The sequence below is a fragment of the Lissotriton helveticus genome, chromosome 9 (assembly GCF_964261635.1).
Source record: "Lissotriton helveticus chromosome 9, aLisHel1.1, whole genome shotgun sequence".
Classification (NCBI taxonomy): domain Eukaryota; kingdom Metazoa; phylum Chordata; class Amphibia; order Caudata; family Salamandridae; genus Lissotriton; species Lissotriton helveticus.
The window spans coordinates 1,136,131,434-1,136,148,143 of record NC_136070.1 but is presented as its reverse complement, the minus strand read 5'-3'; the positions used below and the strand labels follow the sequence as shown (position 1 = coordinate 1,136,148,143).

The window sequence follows — 16,710 nt, the reverse complement described above, 5'->3', positions numbered from 1 at the left end:
ACACTGCTGGTGTACTATTCCCCACCACACCACTCTAAGGAGGAGAAGAGGCTTCATTTCTTGGATCCCAAAAGAGCGCTCAGATACTACATAGATCGTACTAGAGAACATGGGGCAGACAATTAGCTCTTTTTATTCTCAGAAGCTAACAAAGGTAAGGCAGTCCAGAGGAGAACCATCTCCCTCTGGATCAAGTTCTACATAAAGATCTGATGTGCATTGGTCAAATAGCAGCTTCCGGAAGAACGGTGTTCATTCGGTCAGGTCCAAAGCTGCTACCACTACGTTTGCACATGGGGCTTCTTACCCGGACATTTTGCCAGGCAGCTACGTGGGTGTCCCTTCAAACGTTTATGAAGCACTATTGCCGCAATAGTCCAGTTCGCCCAGAGGAGCATTTTGGCTGTGCAGTCCTGCCGGTCTTTCTAGTTTGAGTGCATCCAGAGTCCCCTCTGGATAGGTATTGCTTTGTTATCTGCAGAAGGTGAAGACTCTGCAGCTAGACGTCTCTATAAGAAGAGAAAGGTACTTACTTTTGGTAACGTTTCTGATAAAGACTCTGTCTGGCTGCATTTTTCTCCCCATTCTGTGCCTGGTTTCTAAACTTAAATAAAAGCCCAAGTCTAGGACTCTGCACACTGCTTTCGATTAGTATCGCTCTTGGGGCTCTGCTTCTGGGGGCGTGGAGAGCCTCAAAATCAACTGACATCAGCACGCATGGGTGGCCTCTATGTAGGTTCCGCTTGTAATTTCCGGTGCTGAAAGGCGTAGGTACGTAGCAACAGGTTGCCAGCTATCGGTACTGCTGAAATGTTTTTGGATCCAGTCTGACACCTGGGGAATATTGAAAAGGTGAGGAATCTGCGGCTTAAATAGAGGCTCTACCAAAGACAGCTTTACTGATGGTAAGCAACATGTTAATTGTGTACTCTTCCACTCTGTGTACCCTGTTGATATGAGCACAGTTCTCTTCTTATGCCGTGGTTGTCCACTTTTGCATAGCCCATCAATCATCCGAAAGGCCTCCGTTCCGCTATAACAGATGCAGACAGCCTCATCAACTCTCCCAGATACAGCTCTCTGCCACCAAGCAGACGACAACCGATCAACAAACCTCACCGTGTCTTCTGCGTCCTAGAGGGGTATCTCACTGTTTATATTGTAGAGTCACCATCATTACATCCCACATGTCAACCACTCCCTGTCTTTTGGCCCTCCCCTGCAATGTGGTCTGAAAATCTCGCTCTTAATTATTTCCACCAACCAGGCGGTCAAGGAGCCTTTCAGTTCATTGCTGTTAGGACTGGGTGAAATTTTGAGTATGCTAGAATAATCAGAGTATTTTCAGTAATTTTGAGGTACTCTTTTGAAACGAAATTTTAGGAAAGTATCATGTTCAGGTAATTGAGCAGAAACATCCTTCCTTAGGAGCACAAAAACAAAGAACTTAGAGAGCTACGGCTGGTTGCTGCTGTTTGTATTCTATTGCATTTCGAGCTGTTTTCGTAGCACAAACTACATTGAGTCCATTTTGGACACAAGGGTGTATTTTATTCTATGAAAATAGTGCTAAATGCTGTTACACATCTCATATTTCCGTGCGATTTTGCTGTAATTTTGCTACAGCTCGAACAAGAAGGATAACCCACAAATCGCCGAATGGTTAAAGGCTATCGATGCGCTCAAAGGGAATCTTATTCTAGCAGACTCTGTCAAATCTCTAGGCATCACCTTAGACCCGAAACTGAACATGATGAAACACATTAAGAACTCGACCAAAAGTGCATTCGTTAACCTTAGACTTCTGAACAAAATCAAACCCTACATTCCAATAAAGCATCTTGAACTGGCCATACAATCTCTAGTACTATCAAGACTGGACTATGGGAACGCAGTCCTAACAGGAATTCCTAAATCGCACCTGGCACCGATTAAAACAACATTACATGCATCAGCCAGAATGATCACTGGCATTAAAAAATCTTATCATATCTCCCCTGCACTCAAAGAACTCAAACGGCTTCCAGTAGAAATGCGAAGTAACTTCAGAACGGCCTGCCTAACCCACAAAGCCCTCCATACAGGCAAACCTGAATACCTGGCAAAAAAACTCAAAAAAGCAGGTCAATCCAGAAATCTGAGAAGCTCTAACTCCCTCCTACTCATCCCACCTAAAACTAGAAGGAAAAGAACAGCGGGTTGCTCTTTCACTGGAAACACTCCCAAAATTTGGAATTCCATCCCCCGCACATCAGAACCTTACCTTCCTTTGTGGAAATCAAAAGTCAACTCAAATCCCTGTTCCTTAACCGTTCCCTTGGTTGTGGACAACACGGGACAGACAGCACCCATAGAGCCATGTGGCCCCTAAGAACCTTGAAACCAAAGAAGCTTTTCATGACAATTACGCCCCTCTATACTATCAATCAATCAATCAATCATGCCATTTGTATAGCGCACTACTCACCCGGGAGGGTCTCAAGGCGCTTGGGGGGAGGGGTATGCTACTGCTCGAACAGCCAGGTCTTGAGTTGTTTCCTGAAGGCAAGATGGTCCTGGGTCAGCCGAAGGTGGATGGGGAGGGAGTTCCAGTTCTTGGCAGCCAGGTAAGAGAAGGATCTTCCTCCGGCGGTGGCTCTTCGGATGCGTGGTACTGCTGCGAGGGCGAGGCTGGTGGACCGTAGCTGGCGGGTGGGCGTGTAGAAGGTCAGGCGGTCGTTGAGGCACTTGGGGCCCAGGTCGTGGAGAGACTTGTGTGTGTGGGTGAGGAGCCGGAACGTGATCCTCTTGTCGACGGGGAGCCAGTGCAGGTTCCTCAGGTGGCTGGAGATGTGGCTGCGTCGGGGGACATCGAGTATGAGTCGGGCGGAGGCGTTCTGGATGCGCTGGAGTCTTTTCTGTAGCTTGGCTGTGGTTCCGGCGTAGAGGGCGTTTCCGTAGTCCAGTCGGCTGGTGACTAGTGCCTGGGTGACAGTCTTCCTGGTCTCGGTCGGGATCCAGCGGAAGATCTTGCGAAGCATACGCAGGGTGTTGAAGCACGATGAGGAGACGGCGTTGACTTGTCTGGTCATCGAGAGGGAGGGGTCCAGGATGAAGCCCAGGTTGCGTGCGTGGACGGTTGGCTTGGGTGCGGTGCCCAGGGCTGGGGGCCACCAGGAGTCGTCCCAGGCGGAGGGCGAAGATCCCAGGATGAGGACTTCCGTCTTGTCCGAGTTCAGTTTCAGGCGGCTGTCCTTCATCCACTCGGTGACGTCTTTCATCCCTTCGTGTAGGCAGGTTCTGGCGGTGTCGGAGTCTCTGGTGAGGGAGAGGATCAGCTGGGTGTCGTCGGCGTAAGAGATGATGTTGAGGTTGTGCTGGCGTGCGATGGCTGCGAGAGGTTTCGTGTAGATGTTGAAGAGGGTGGAGCTGAGTGAAGATCCTTGCGGGACGCCGCAGATGACTTCGGTGGCCTCGGAGCGAAACGGGGGGAGGCGGACTCTTTGTGTTCTACCGGCGAGGAACGAGATGATCCACTCCAGTGCCTTCTCTTCGATACCGATGTTGCTGAGGCGCTGGACTAGGGTGCGGTGGCAGACCGTGTCGAACGCAGCGGAGAGGTCCAGGAGGATGAGGGCCACTGTTTCCCCCTTGTCGAGCAGGGTCCGGATGTCGTCGTTGTCTGCGATGAGGGCGGTCTCGGTGCTGTGGTTGGCTCTGAAGCCGGACTGCGAGGGGTCGAGGGATCCGTTCGTCTCGAGGAAGGCGGTCAGCTGTGTGTTGACGATCTTCTCGATGACTTTAGCAGGAAAAGGGAGGAGCGAGATGGGGCGGAAGTTTTTGAGATCGGTGGGGTCCGCTTTAGGTTTCTTCAGGAGGGCGCTGATCTCGGCGTGCTTCCAGCTCTCCGGGAAGGTGGCGGTGTTGAAGGAGGCGTTGATGATGTTCCGGAGTTGGGGTGCGATGGTGGAGTCGGCCTTGTTGAAGACGTGGTGTGGGCAGGGGTCGGTCGGTGATCCGGAGTGGATGGTGTTCATCGTGCGGGCTGTGTCTTCGGTGGTCACCGTGGTCCAGGTGCGAAGGGTGGCTGTGGGGGGCGTTGGTTCGACGGTTGGGTGCGTGGGTGGGGCGCCGAAGCTGTTGTGGATGTCGGCGATCTTGCGGTGGAAGAACGAGGCTAGGGAGTCGCAGAGGTCTTGTGACTGAGTGATGTCGTTGGTGCCGGTGCTGGGGTTGGAGAACTCCTTGACGATAGTGAAGAGCTCTTTGCTGTCGTGGGCGAAGTTGTCCAGTCGTTCCTTCAGGGATTTCTTCTTGGTGGTGCGGATGAGCTGGTGGTGCTTGCGGGTAGTGTGTTTGAGGGCGGTCATGTTGTCGGTGGTCCGGTCGAGGAGCCAGGCTTTCTCGAGGGTGCGGCAGGTCTTCTTGGAGTCCTTGAGGTCGTCGGTGAACCAGGGTGCCTTCTTGCTTCTGGGTCTGCTGGGAGGGTTCTTTAGTGGCGCGAGGTCGTCGGTGCAGGCGGTCAGCCACTGTGTGAAGTTGCGGGCTGCTTCGTTGGGGTCCGTTGTGTTGGCGGGTGGGCTCTGGCTGAGGGAGGTGGTGAGCTGGTCTGCGGTGATCTTGCTCTAATTCCTGTGAGGTACCTGTTGCGGGTGGTGGTGGGTCGTGGATCTTTTGAAGCTGAAGTGGACGCCGCTGTGGTCGGTCCAGTGGAGTCCGGTGGCGTGGCTGAAGGTGATGTACTTGCTGGAAGAGAAGACGGGATCAAGTGTGTGGCCTGCGTAGTGGGTGGGGGTGTTGACCAGTTGCTTGAGTCCGAGGTTGGCGAGGTATGTCACTCGTTTATTGTTATATCGTTCACATGTCATGTTTCTGTTGATTATATGCTATGCTCCTACTGTAAAGCGCTCTGATACCTTTGGGTCTTGACAGCGCTATAGAAAACTTCTTAAATAAAAAAATAATATAAAAAATAAAAAAATTAGGCCCTGGTCTATATATCTAGATTCTAGTTACACCCTACTGAGCTATCTACCAACTCCCAAACTAGACTGCGTCAATTGCAGCAACTACATCTTCACCATTATTTCGGACAAGGTATCTGTGACCTCCTGCCACAGATAGGAGAATTCTGCACAATATTAAAACATGTGAAGCAGATCGGTATTCAACTGCCTATATCTTGGGTACATATCTCGAGACTCTGGGTATATCTTTCTCAGCCTATGGTTGTGGAGAACCTTGTACTGTATCAAATTACATTTTGCATTTCTGGCTACTCTCGACAGTTATTCCTAGACTTTAGACCATTCCCAATTTGTGAGCTGTCCATTCAGCTCTGTGTCCCAAATGGCTTTCGGTATTGCCGAGTTAGTCTTAGTTTGATCCGTGTTCGAAATAAAGTTTTCGCCTTTGTGTCAATATTTCTTGTAAAATGTTGTGAAGTGGTGGTTCCTCAGTTCTACACTTTAATATCTTTTTGATTATATGAACAAATGGCCCATATGTTAAGAATTGTCCTACAGGTTTTATGTCGGACTCCAGCCAGACCTCAGATGATTGGAGCTGCTGACCCTCAAACTGCTTGTCCAGAGTATCGAGCCCAGCCTCTCTCCAACCGGTCACATCTGATTATGCTGCAATCTGCCAGACCACCAGGTCCAGTGCATATGCCCTCACCATCTTGGTACATCTCAAGCACAACCTCCAAAAGTGTTGTGCTACAATTCCAGGCGCAAAACCAGTGGGGCCAATTCTTTTATCCAGCACGAAAGAAATCAGAGTGACTGGCAGCATTGCCGAAAACTTCAGGATGATTCCGCCTGCTTGTCTAACCCGCACCAGCGAGACAAAATACAGCTGAGGGGTCATGTAGTAGTTTTCAAAGGCTGGCACATGAAGTCCCTTCTTAGTGACAGGTAGTTGTAATTTACACAGCGTAGTCTTGTCTGCCTCCTCCCCAAATAAGGTCTAAGAGCTTGCTTCTCAGAGTTTTGAAGAAATACTTGACCACTGGTAAATTTGCAACAAAAAAAGTATAGTAACCTTGGCAAGATTATAATTTTGGACAGGGCAACCTTTCCATGTTCTGACTGTAGAATCGTGTTGCAGAACCGTATTGATTCCCCTAAATTGGCAGTTGTTCTCCCCAGTTTACCCTCCAAAGTATCTTCGTCCTTGGAACACCTGAATCCCCAGGTAGCAAAATGTCCTAAGCCCCCACCTCAGTGGCAGAACCTGATCTTTCACCAAGTTTTTATATAGGTTAACAAACAAAAGGTAACCTTATTTATTTTCAGTTCAGGCACTTGTCCAAAGTGGTCTAATTGTCAGAGTAGAGGAACCACATCACTTGCTGAGTTTTCGATATTGAGTTCCTCCTACTCCTATAGGGGCATTGGATGCCAGCATCCATACAGTGCCATGCCCCCTGCCCACCTCCACTACGCATCATGGCTGCAAAGGGCTCTATTGCAAGTGGGAAGAGCACGAGCGATACAGGCATTCCTGCCTTGTGCCCCTCCATCTCTCCCACATCTCAGATATCACCCGACCATTGCAAACTGTGGCTGTTTGGCTGAGCACAAAAGTCGAATCCATGCCATGATCTCACACCCAAAGCCCATTGGCTACAGTACCAGAAATAAATAACCCCATTTGAGGGTCTCAAACGTTTTTGTCATGTCTGAGGAGTCCACTGTGGGCAGGGAACAATAAAGCAAGGGGAGATTGACCCTGTGATAGTTTCCTCACATTCATGGCGGTACTTCTGCTTGGAAGGAAACCTAACTGATCTTGATACACTGAGGTCGTCTGGATTCCAGCCAACCTTTTCGCCAATGACTTTGCTACTTTTTATACTCCAGGTTCAGCATTTGGTTGTTCTTTTAAATGCACATCACATCATAGTTTTTCCTCAATTATGGTGATTCCATAGGAGCTCTTAATGTCAAGATATAGCAAGAAAAATCTGATACTTGTATCGCTTGCTTCTTGTTTGTGGAATATTGTTGAACTACTAGGATCTTGAACTAGTTAGAAAGAGTTGCTAGTGGCATACCAGTCTCCTGAACATTTAATGTACAATGATTAAAATCCCTGGGTATTTTACCACTACATGGGCAGATTGCCAAAGGCACAGGTTTGTTTTGTGACTTGTATGATGTCAGAGAGAACAATTCCTTTGAGGTTTTGCTGTACATAAAACTGTTCACTAGCAGTCTTTTCAGTCTGAAAAGGTTAACCTGACAAGGAGTTAGTTTGTTCAGCATGTTTTAGATCTAACCTAGAGGCAGTTTTAGCTGTTCACCTGCCTTATGGTGCCATTCACATTTTGCTTCCACTCACCTCATTATGGAGCAAAAGATCACTCCGCTCTACCATTTTACTTCTGCACATCCACCTAAAAGGTAGAACACTTCTGTGTGTATAAGGATAATTTTATTTCTTCTTTCGAACATATATATATATATATATATATATATATATATATATATATATATATATATATATATATATATATTTGTTTTTGAAATAGCTCATATTTTACTTGTTTTTGTGTAAATATTTGCTCCTTTAAGCAGTGGTATTTCAATCTGTTATTGCTTTTATATTTATAATTCCTATTGTATATGTTTCCTGGAATACAAACTGCAGACTAGCAAATGTGAGACATATTGGCTTTGCCAGTGCTTGTTTTAGAGGTGTACTGTGAAGCTGAACAAGTTCCTCTTTGGGATTATGTAGTCGGACCTTCTCTTTGTAATGACTGCTGCCCTTTGCATATTTATGGAAAGGGCATGTTTGCTCAGACCCTGCAGAGAGGAGCAAACACTTCCTGACCAGCACTCACCAATTCCAGACTCTTCTTGTAGCCAAATTCCTTACCCCAAGTTAGACCGAAATTGTCGATAAATACATGAGGAAGTTGATCTGTCCGCAGCATCACTATAGAACTGCCTGTCTATTTGAAAGATGTATAATCCAGGTGTTAGAAAATCTAAGAGGGTCAGTTAAACTACCCTTCAACACCAAACTGATGGAGGCCCCAACTCTGAATGACAGCCAGTCCATCATACTCCGAACAGTTGCCTACCACTCCAGTGCGGAATTTTCGACAAAAGTGCTCCTGTCGATCCAGCAGGAGCCCTTGCATCAAAAAATGTATTGCTGGGTGGGGCTCCATGTTATAGAATACCACTTGTATTTTGTTTTCCAGAGTAACAAACGAAAAAGGGTGTATTTCTTTCTGTGGAGCTTTTCTACATTAACTAGCTGAAGCTTCGCCCTCTGAACCCTAGTGGCCCATACCTCTTCTAGATGAACTGACTTTAGCGGGTAGGAGTCCCCGAAAGCCTAAACAATAACGTACATACCTTTCATATGGTTGTCACTACATTGATGAGAGTAATTCCTTGCAAGCTTGTAGATCATAAGCATAAGAATCGTAATTAAGTTATGCAGTGTGCACAATACAAATCAGTAAACATCTACACTAGTTGACAGTTGACAGTGTTCAAGGAGTCCACCATTTCGCTGACTGATGCATAAATCTACTTGTCTGACTTTGATTGCTGGGCCACCTGTTGTTCCCCGTGCCTTGGGTACTTGTCGGGATTAAATTTGGATCCACTCGTACTCTCTAGGTTAAGAGTTTTTACTTCTCGCTTGCCCTTTTTGACTGGAATTTAGATGAATCCTCATTGGCTTTGGGATAGAATCTTCAGTTCCCTAATTCCGTTCGATATGCTAATTTGGCCTCTGCAATACTGAAAAAAAGCAACCTGTTACATAGTTTTCTCTAGTATTAAGTTTTTATACAGGGTAAACTCTTTATTAACTGAAAGTAATTGTAGAGCTCCCCTTTAGTATGTTTATTTACTAATTATCCCTCCTTATACTTGTAAGGTTGTAGAAAATGGTCTCTTCCAGGCTCAAAAGAACTTGTTTGTTACATCAGCCACAATTTTGAATAGACAAATTGCACTTTGCTGAGTTTTGTGAAGGCTTGCAGAGGATTTGCTCAGTGCCAGAATAGTTGAATTTCGCAAACATGTTATCCATCTTCTCTACATACATTAAAAAAAACACTAATGTTTGGACTGTTCTACTTGATCAAAAGCTGATTTGTCTATAGGGACTTTTAACAGGTTCTGGTTTGTAGGGGAAATTATCCACCAGAGGAAATATGTAAACTGCAAAACACACAAGATGATGGACGGAATGTTGCACAATGGCAAAACATTCACACCCAGTCACAGATCTGGGTTTAATCCATCGTTATTTTGCTCACCAAGCCACCCCAGTTCGGACATGGCCATATGCAAATCAGTCTTGACCCTGTGCCTCATAGGAACAGTCCAGGCTGAACTGCCAAGCCATGTCTTCCCTGGACCGGAATCAAGCATCCTAGAACCGGTTTCTGGCTATCTGCCGTCTTCAGCCAGGATAGCAGTTTGGGCTGGACTGTTCCCATGAGGCACGGGGTCAAGACTGATTTGCATATGGCCATGTCTGAACTGAGGTGGCTTGGTGAGCAAAATAACGATGGGTTAAACCCAGATCTGTGGCTGGGGGTGAATGTTTTGCCGTTGTGCAACATTCCGTCCATCATCTTGTGTGTAAATTACGTAAACTGTTCATGGTTTCTTAAGAATATTTTTCCTATCAGACTCTGCAATGCTCCGATTTTACTATATTGTGGTTTCACAATCATTGTTTTTGCCTAATTCCACGGTGGGACTGTTAAAGGATAAAATGAAGAAGTTACTCCTGACTTGTCCCCACTATTTAATAATGGGGTAGCTGGTGTGGACATCTGAATAATCCTTTGCATATCTGGGGCTTAAATTAGTTAAAATATTACTGGTCACCTCCTCTGGCCTGGTTTTTTTCATGTGTGTGTTATCTGTAGGGGAAATTGTTTCAGAAGCATTGTAACCCGACCCTTACCAAATATTCGAAAGACCCCTCATTGCATGCTTAGAATAAATATCTGTTACTTATTTCATCAGCGTGTGTCAAGGTTAATCCTACAGAAAACATTTGGTCATATAAAATTTAGTCTAGCTTGTCCTAATTTTATTTTCACATGCAAAGCTAGAAGTTATTTTTGATAATTGTGCCTTTTAGTGCCACTTTTTTTGTACCATATTAAGAGCAAGGGATTTTTGATGTTTTATTTAGACAAATAGAAACAACCATTATATACTAGTGCGGTTGTATTTTTCCATCTGTGTTTGCATTCAGTATAATTAATATGTATCACTTGAGCACGTTCCTTTCCAGCTTTGTTGTGAATCCTTTGTTATAGTTGGGCTATTTAAATGTATATAGTTTGTCCCCAGATGTTTGTCTTTTATTTTATGATGCCTGCTGAAAGTTTTATGAAGGGGCATTACCTAGATTTTTACATATCTTGAAATAATATTGCATAATGAAGTACTCCACTGATCAGTGGGAGAAGAAGAGAACAGGTGGGTAAGCCAGTTGAAAACATAATGTATTTTGTTAAATAACATCTAAATGCAAAAAAATAAAAATCATAGTTCACTTTAGTGCAAGTTCTGAGTTAGAAGGTCCACATCCCGAAATTGACGTACTAGAAAATTCAAACCATTTTAAGATGATTGAGTAACGTTCTCAATCTTGCCCTCTAGAGTGCCTTTAAGGGTGTATGAAGCAATCACAGCAAATTGGAGTTGAATAGAATTCTCTTGTGTTAATTCATTACAAGTAAAGCACCCACCACTTTTGAGCACTTATAAATAAGTCTGCTTTCTTTACAAGGATATTGATTTCATTAAGTGTCTGTAGGTAGTAAGAGGTGTGTATCCCTTAAACTTTTTATAAATGTTTAGGGATGAGTTGACATGTTACCATTCTGTAAGTTGACCTGAAAGCAGATTAACACTCTCACAGTAAAACCAACCCAATTAAGTATGCTAAAGATGAGTGTTGGTAATAAAGAACCACCCTTACTTTATATAATTATTTCAATATAACATTTGGAAACACTATGTTCTTTAACACTTAGGGTCTCATTAGGATGTTGTTTGGAAAGTCTCCGACCGCTGGTCGGAGGCTTTCCGACCGACATCTCTGGTTTGACTTGCGATTGCCGTATTATAATCACGGGGTCGAAATTCAAACCGGCTGGTCAATCTGGCTGACTTACGACGTACCCGAGGAGCCCGTCGGCCAGTCGGAAGTGCAACATAATCCTGTGAGGAAGGGGTTTCCGCCTTCGGATTATGATGGCACTTTCCGAAAGCCCCCTTTTCCCTTGGTCTGGTTCGGGATTTGGGGGGCTCCTATGGTGCTCCCCTGTAAATTGCTGCACCGTGTGGCAGGCGCCATGACGTGCCTGCCAGACGGTGCAGGGATTTACGCTGGCTCCTATTTCTCTATGGGAGCTGGTGCTACGGCTGGTTTATGGCCTCGGCACAATCTCCCAAAGAGAAATGGTAATATGCGACCGCACCATGTGCGGTCACATTCTAATGTCAGTGTTGTAACTGCCGACAGGAGGTTGGTCGGTCCTGAGACCACAAAGAAGAGTTTTCTGCAACTGTACATGTAGAAGACAGATTCTTTCTAACTGTAACTAGGTTAATAGCCAATATAAATGTGGCTATAGCATACAGTTCAACTGACAGTCTGGGAAAAATGTTTTTGGGCACAATTGAACAATTTTTTCTTCGTATTCTACTTGCCCAGGAAGTATATCTGGTGAGATTAGTATGAAAAATAATTTATCACTGATAAGGCAACGGAAGACTGTATCTATGGTGAGACCTGGTTTTAAAAAGAATGTTAAGAAAATGTGTAAACTACCATTATTGATATGCAAAGTAATTTTTTCAGACATATCCAGATGGGCTTCCAGGACGTTTGTAATTTAAATAGCTCCATATGATAGGTACACATATATAGACTATATTCAGCAAAGCACAAGTGTGACAGTAGAGACTTACTGCAGTTTTGGACCAATTGGCATTCATTGCTCTGGCAGATGTAGATTCCTTTTGACTGTTTTTTTGCCATTGTTTGCTTTGCTGATTAATAAAATGTCAGTGCTTTAATTGCTTCTTATTCAGTTATGCTTTATTTATTTATGTTCAGCTCCAAAAACAATCCCAGTGGAGTGGCTGCTTTGAAAAATGCATGTTTTTCATTGAAAATTGGGTGTCTTCCTTGTTTGCTTCAGTTGAATCATATTAGATGTCTTTTCTAATACTTTTTGATTTTTGTTTACCTCATGCCTTTTCTTTGCTTTTTCCTTCCTCTAATTAGATTTGCTTCCTTGATTTTGTAGCACAACAATGATTTCTAATATGCCTTCCCTTCTTTAGCCTTCCATATTACAACCCGTCCCAGCCGTAGTCATCGGCCTAATCCTGGCTTTCCTGTATTGGTGTTACGGCCCTTTGTGGTAGAGAAAGGTACAAGAACTACTGCTCAATCAATGTTGTTCGTCCCCCATACCTGTATGTGTCATCTTTGTAAACTAGTGCATGGTAACACACTTGCACATGCTTATTTATCCAATGAAAGCCCTTTGTAGGCGTTTCCATTACTTGGATATTAATGGGCTAAAACTATCAACTAATCATTTGACATGTTTTACTCTATTACAGTGCTAACTAAACTAATTCCTGCATGTCTCTCCTCATTCACTTTTGTTTGTAATTTGCTTGTCTTTTACGAACTGATTTAAGTTTACTATGAAGCCAGTGACATAATAAAATTGCAGTGTTAAGTCCGATATAAAAATGAGATATTAACTGAAGTTTAAACTGGGTAGCTTTTTATGTTTATCTGCATTGTTGCCACCACTTTTGTGTTTACATTTTGCATGCGTTATTGATTTGCCTATTAGTTTATGTACAGTCACATCTTTCAAAAGTATTTTAATCTAGATGAATTGACGGAATCATCTTGGTTAGATGTTTAATAATATATTTTTATAAAGATTTGTAAATTTTTTCACAGCTTCAACACTATCTGAAGTAGGGGGAAAAAACTGCAAATGTGTTGTGCCAAAAGTGGAAATTAGCCTTGATACCTTTGTAACAATACATTTGGTTTACTCTTTAATATGGATAAATGATTTTTTATTTTAGAGTATTTATTATAGTTTGATTGGAGTTTATCCTTTTACAAGAACACAGTTATGAAAATGTTCAGCATGTTGTCCATCTGGGGTGTTTCATTCTCTCATTCATTCGTTTTTTAAGTATTAGTACTTGTTGTGGCTTGGAGATATAAACATTTTCTCTAGTAATATTTAGTGCTCTTCTGTAGCACCGTTCAGTTTTTTTTTTTAGTTTTATATAGCACAAACTCAACTAGAAGGTATCAGAACGCTTTACATGAGCACTAGTTGTGTTACAGATGGACACATTCATTAGGCACGGGGAGATTACATGATTTGCTCAGAATCACAGGATGTTGAGTGTCCCTGCCGAGAATCGAACCTGGTTCCCCAGCTTCTAGGTCGACCTATCTTGCCATTAAGCCTCATCCTCTCCATCTCCAGGTGCTGATAACACTTCTCTTCAGTGCACCTTGGTGGATCTGTCTGATTTTGAGACAGGATACTTGTACTTGGTGCGGAAATCAAAAAGTAAAAGGCTTTAATTGATTTTTATCGGCTTTTGGGAGTGTTGTTGTATGGCTCCTCATATGTCACCACAAGAGCATGGGAAAGTGTTCATGATAGCATATCAGTGGGGATAAAATATTTGTTAGATAGAACATTGCTGAAGTAAGATTTTCTGCAAAATGTTATTGTAATTATTCTGAAGCTTTGCTGCAAACACTGGAATAAAGTTGTGATTGGTAGTCCATCCATTCAGTGAATACTACCGTTCTCAACATGACTTTAACAGACATTACCTAACGGACCTACAGTTGTAGGCATTTGATCGGTATTTTTCAAGTGTGCTGTTCATTTGAACTGTAGCCCTGTACATAAACATCAGGCTAGAAACAGTACTCCAATATTGTAAAATGTTCTTTTGGTGAAATCATAGTTTATATTACCACAAATGGGAACTGATGTTCTACTGGTTTTTCTCTCTTGGGTTTTTGTGATTGACAATGTACAGAAATTCAACTTTGTTATTTTTAGAGGCATTAGTTTTAAGCTTTATTGATGCTATTTTAAGTAATATCAACTTCAGGTAAAATTCGGAGGTAAAATAGTGAAGACACCAGCTGTCACCTCCCTGACGATCCCTTGGACTCACCTACATCAACCACCCCCTGAACTTCCACCTGCCATCGAGAACCTTCCGCTCCGCCTCCTTATCACATGCCCCGCGTCCACCGAAGCTGAATTGGATGGCGCTCCTTCTCTTACAGCCTCCCCATGCAGCTCCAAACCATCCCCTCTCTTCTGGTAATCTGAAGGGCCCTCAAGACCTGGCTGTTCGAATGAGCCTCTGGGGCCGGCAAGGGCCCGGATACCCTATCGGGTGATTAGTGGTGCTATGCAATCCTGATGGATTGGCTGATGGCAGTCATGTAGATTAGACATGCTGGCAACGTTAAAAAACAGGCCTTAGTTAGCCCATTTCTCTCTGCCGGGTAACCCAAGAGAATGGATTTTGTGGCCAAGAAACACTTGCTAGTGGTATGTTACATGACATCTGTAGTTTCCCCAATCATTCTAGCGTAATGCAAGTTGAAGCACAGGCCTGCACTTAGTATTTTAAAGTCGTAAAATGCCATGTTAGACTGTTGGAATTATTTTCTCCATGCTTTTTTAACCGGATGGGTTTAAAAATGTTTAATAAGGCTTTGTAATTGCTCAGTGCTCCAAATAACAATCCAAAAGGTGCGTGCAATTAATGGAATGATAAACCTCAGATTGCTTCATAGAAAGTTTTACTGTGTTATTCCTCTTCATGTAACTTGTGGCTTCCCTTTCCTGACCCACTTCATTATATGATAATGTTTTGTAATCTCATATGGTCCTCATTCCTTCACATCATAATAAACAAAGAGCCTAACATTGTAAACTTGTATGGCTGATACCTCATAGGATAGACATTTATGATAATCAACAAAATCAGAATTTTAGCCAGGAAATATTTTAGTCTGCGTCAGGCACGTAGGCCTCAGATTATGCATGTTCAAAGCTTTCCACCGTTGTTGCCATATTCATGACTGGCTTAAAGTGAAACGTTTTGTACTTAGTCGTTGGACCAATCGCTACTTTGAGAATGTCTTCCAGCCGAATTTGAATCTGCCCACACTCTCCTGATGAGGTCCAAAGCTTGTCTTAAAGGTCCCTGGCAATCCATTGTCTCCGGTAATCCTCCAAGACATGAGGCGAATCGGTCTGTCGAGAGATAGTGGCTGCAAGTTGCCCTCTGCATCTGTCAGCATTGACACACCCTGGGGAAGTTGGATTGGAAAAACCGTAGAGAATTCCAGAGGAACTGTAAACCACGCTTGAGATCTTCAAACAGGCGTCACCAGAATCAGGGATGCCCATTAATACCAAACTTGTGCCACCACCATGGCAATCATCGCGAACAGGGGGAACGCAGAACCCTGAATTTGACTCCAATCTCCCTCGCTATTGCCAAAGGATCCAAATGCCAGCTGAATAAGCATGTGACAAGATCCACTTCGTATGGACCCCTACTGTCCATGATCATTCTGAATAAGTTCAGTCCAACTTCTATCCAGTGACATTTTTCAGATGTTGCAAATTCCAGTCTGCTACACGATTCAGTTTTCCTATGATGTATTTTTGCCCCGACAGCTATCTCCCTCTCTAGACAGTAGTGCTAGAAACTCTGTGGTCTCCGCCAGTGCTCTTGACTGTCCCACTGAGGTTATTGATGTACTGGACTGCTGATCATTTGTCCATTTTCAATAGGATGGAACACAATGGACATGTTAATTATCTTCGGTAATGCCTTATCTGGTAGAGACATGATCTTGCCACAGATTCCTTGCCATTGAATTTCCCAGGCATCAGACCGGATGCAGAACATTTTTATTTGAGCAATATCATTGTGCACCGGTTGGTGAGATCTTTCGGGTCCACGTGATGTCGCCAGTGTCGGCTTCGCTGTTGTGACATCCATGTCAACTCTACACGCTGATGTCAGTTACTTTTCACGAGTTTCCACGCGGAGCCATGAAGTGCACTGACATTGGTGTGTTTCTGAACAACAGCCCTGACCCTAAAAACCTGTCTGCAGTGCGGGGAGGATGGGTGGGTCGGTAAGGAATCTACGGCTAGATCATGTCTCTACCAGGTAAGGGTTCGCTAAAGTAAATAACAGGTCCATCTGATAGAGACATCTAGCTGCAGATTCCTTACCTTTGAATAGATACCCAAGCAATACTATCCCCGGAGGAGGAACTGCGGACAAGTTTAGACCAGGAAGTCCTGCAGGTCAGAGTGGCCAAAATGGCCATCCCTGCAGACTTGACTGTCCAGGCAGTAGTGCTTGGTGATGCAGTGATGCCCACGCTTCTGCCTGACAAATGTTGAGGACTGGGACTCAACATTGCAGCGCTGTGGTAGCAGCCTTAGCTCTAGTAGAATGAGCCTTGAAGCCTTCAGGAGGCTGCTTTTTGGCCGGAGCGTAACAGATTTTAGTGCAAAGTACAACCCATTGAGAGATCATCCCTTTCTGCACTGCAAGATCGTTCTTTGCTCCCATGTACCCCACGAAGAGTTGTTTGTCCACCCAAAACTCTTTT

At 44.0% G+C, this 16,710-nt stretch overlaps 1 protein-coding gene across 8 annotated transcripts in view; it reads left to right on the top strand.

The window, feature by feature from the left end:
* Positions 1-16,710, top strand: part of SLMAP (sarcolemma associated protein) — a 1,084,481-nt gene that overhangs the window by 1,015,948 nt on the left and 51,823 nt on the right. For 4 of the 8 annotated variants that reach the window (XM_078661566.1, XM_078661562.1, XM_078661564.1 and 1 more), the window contains one exon: positions 12,333-12,422. The exons of the other annotated variants lie outside the window; for them this stretch is intronic. In XM_078661566.1, coding sequence (XP_078517692.1) covers positions 12,333-12,416 — 84 coding nt within the window. In that variant the 3' untranslated portion in view covers positions 12,417-12,422. The remainder of the gene's footprint in view (positions 1-12,332; positions 12,423-16,710) is intronic. 8 annotated transcript variants of the gene reach the window in all.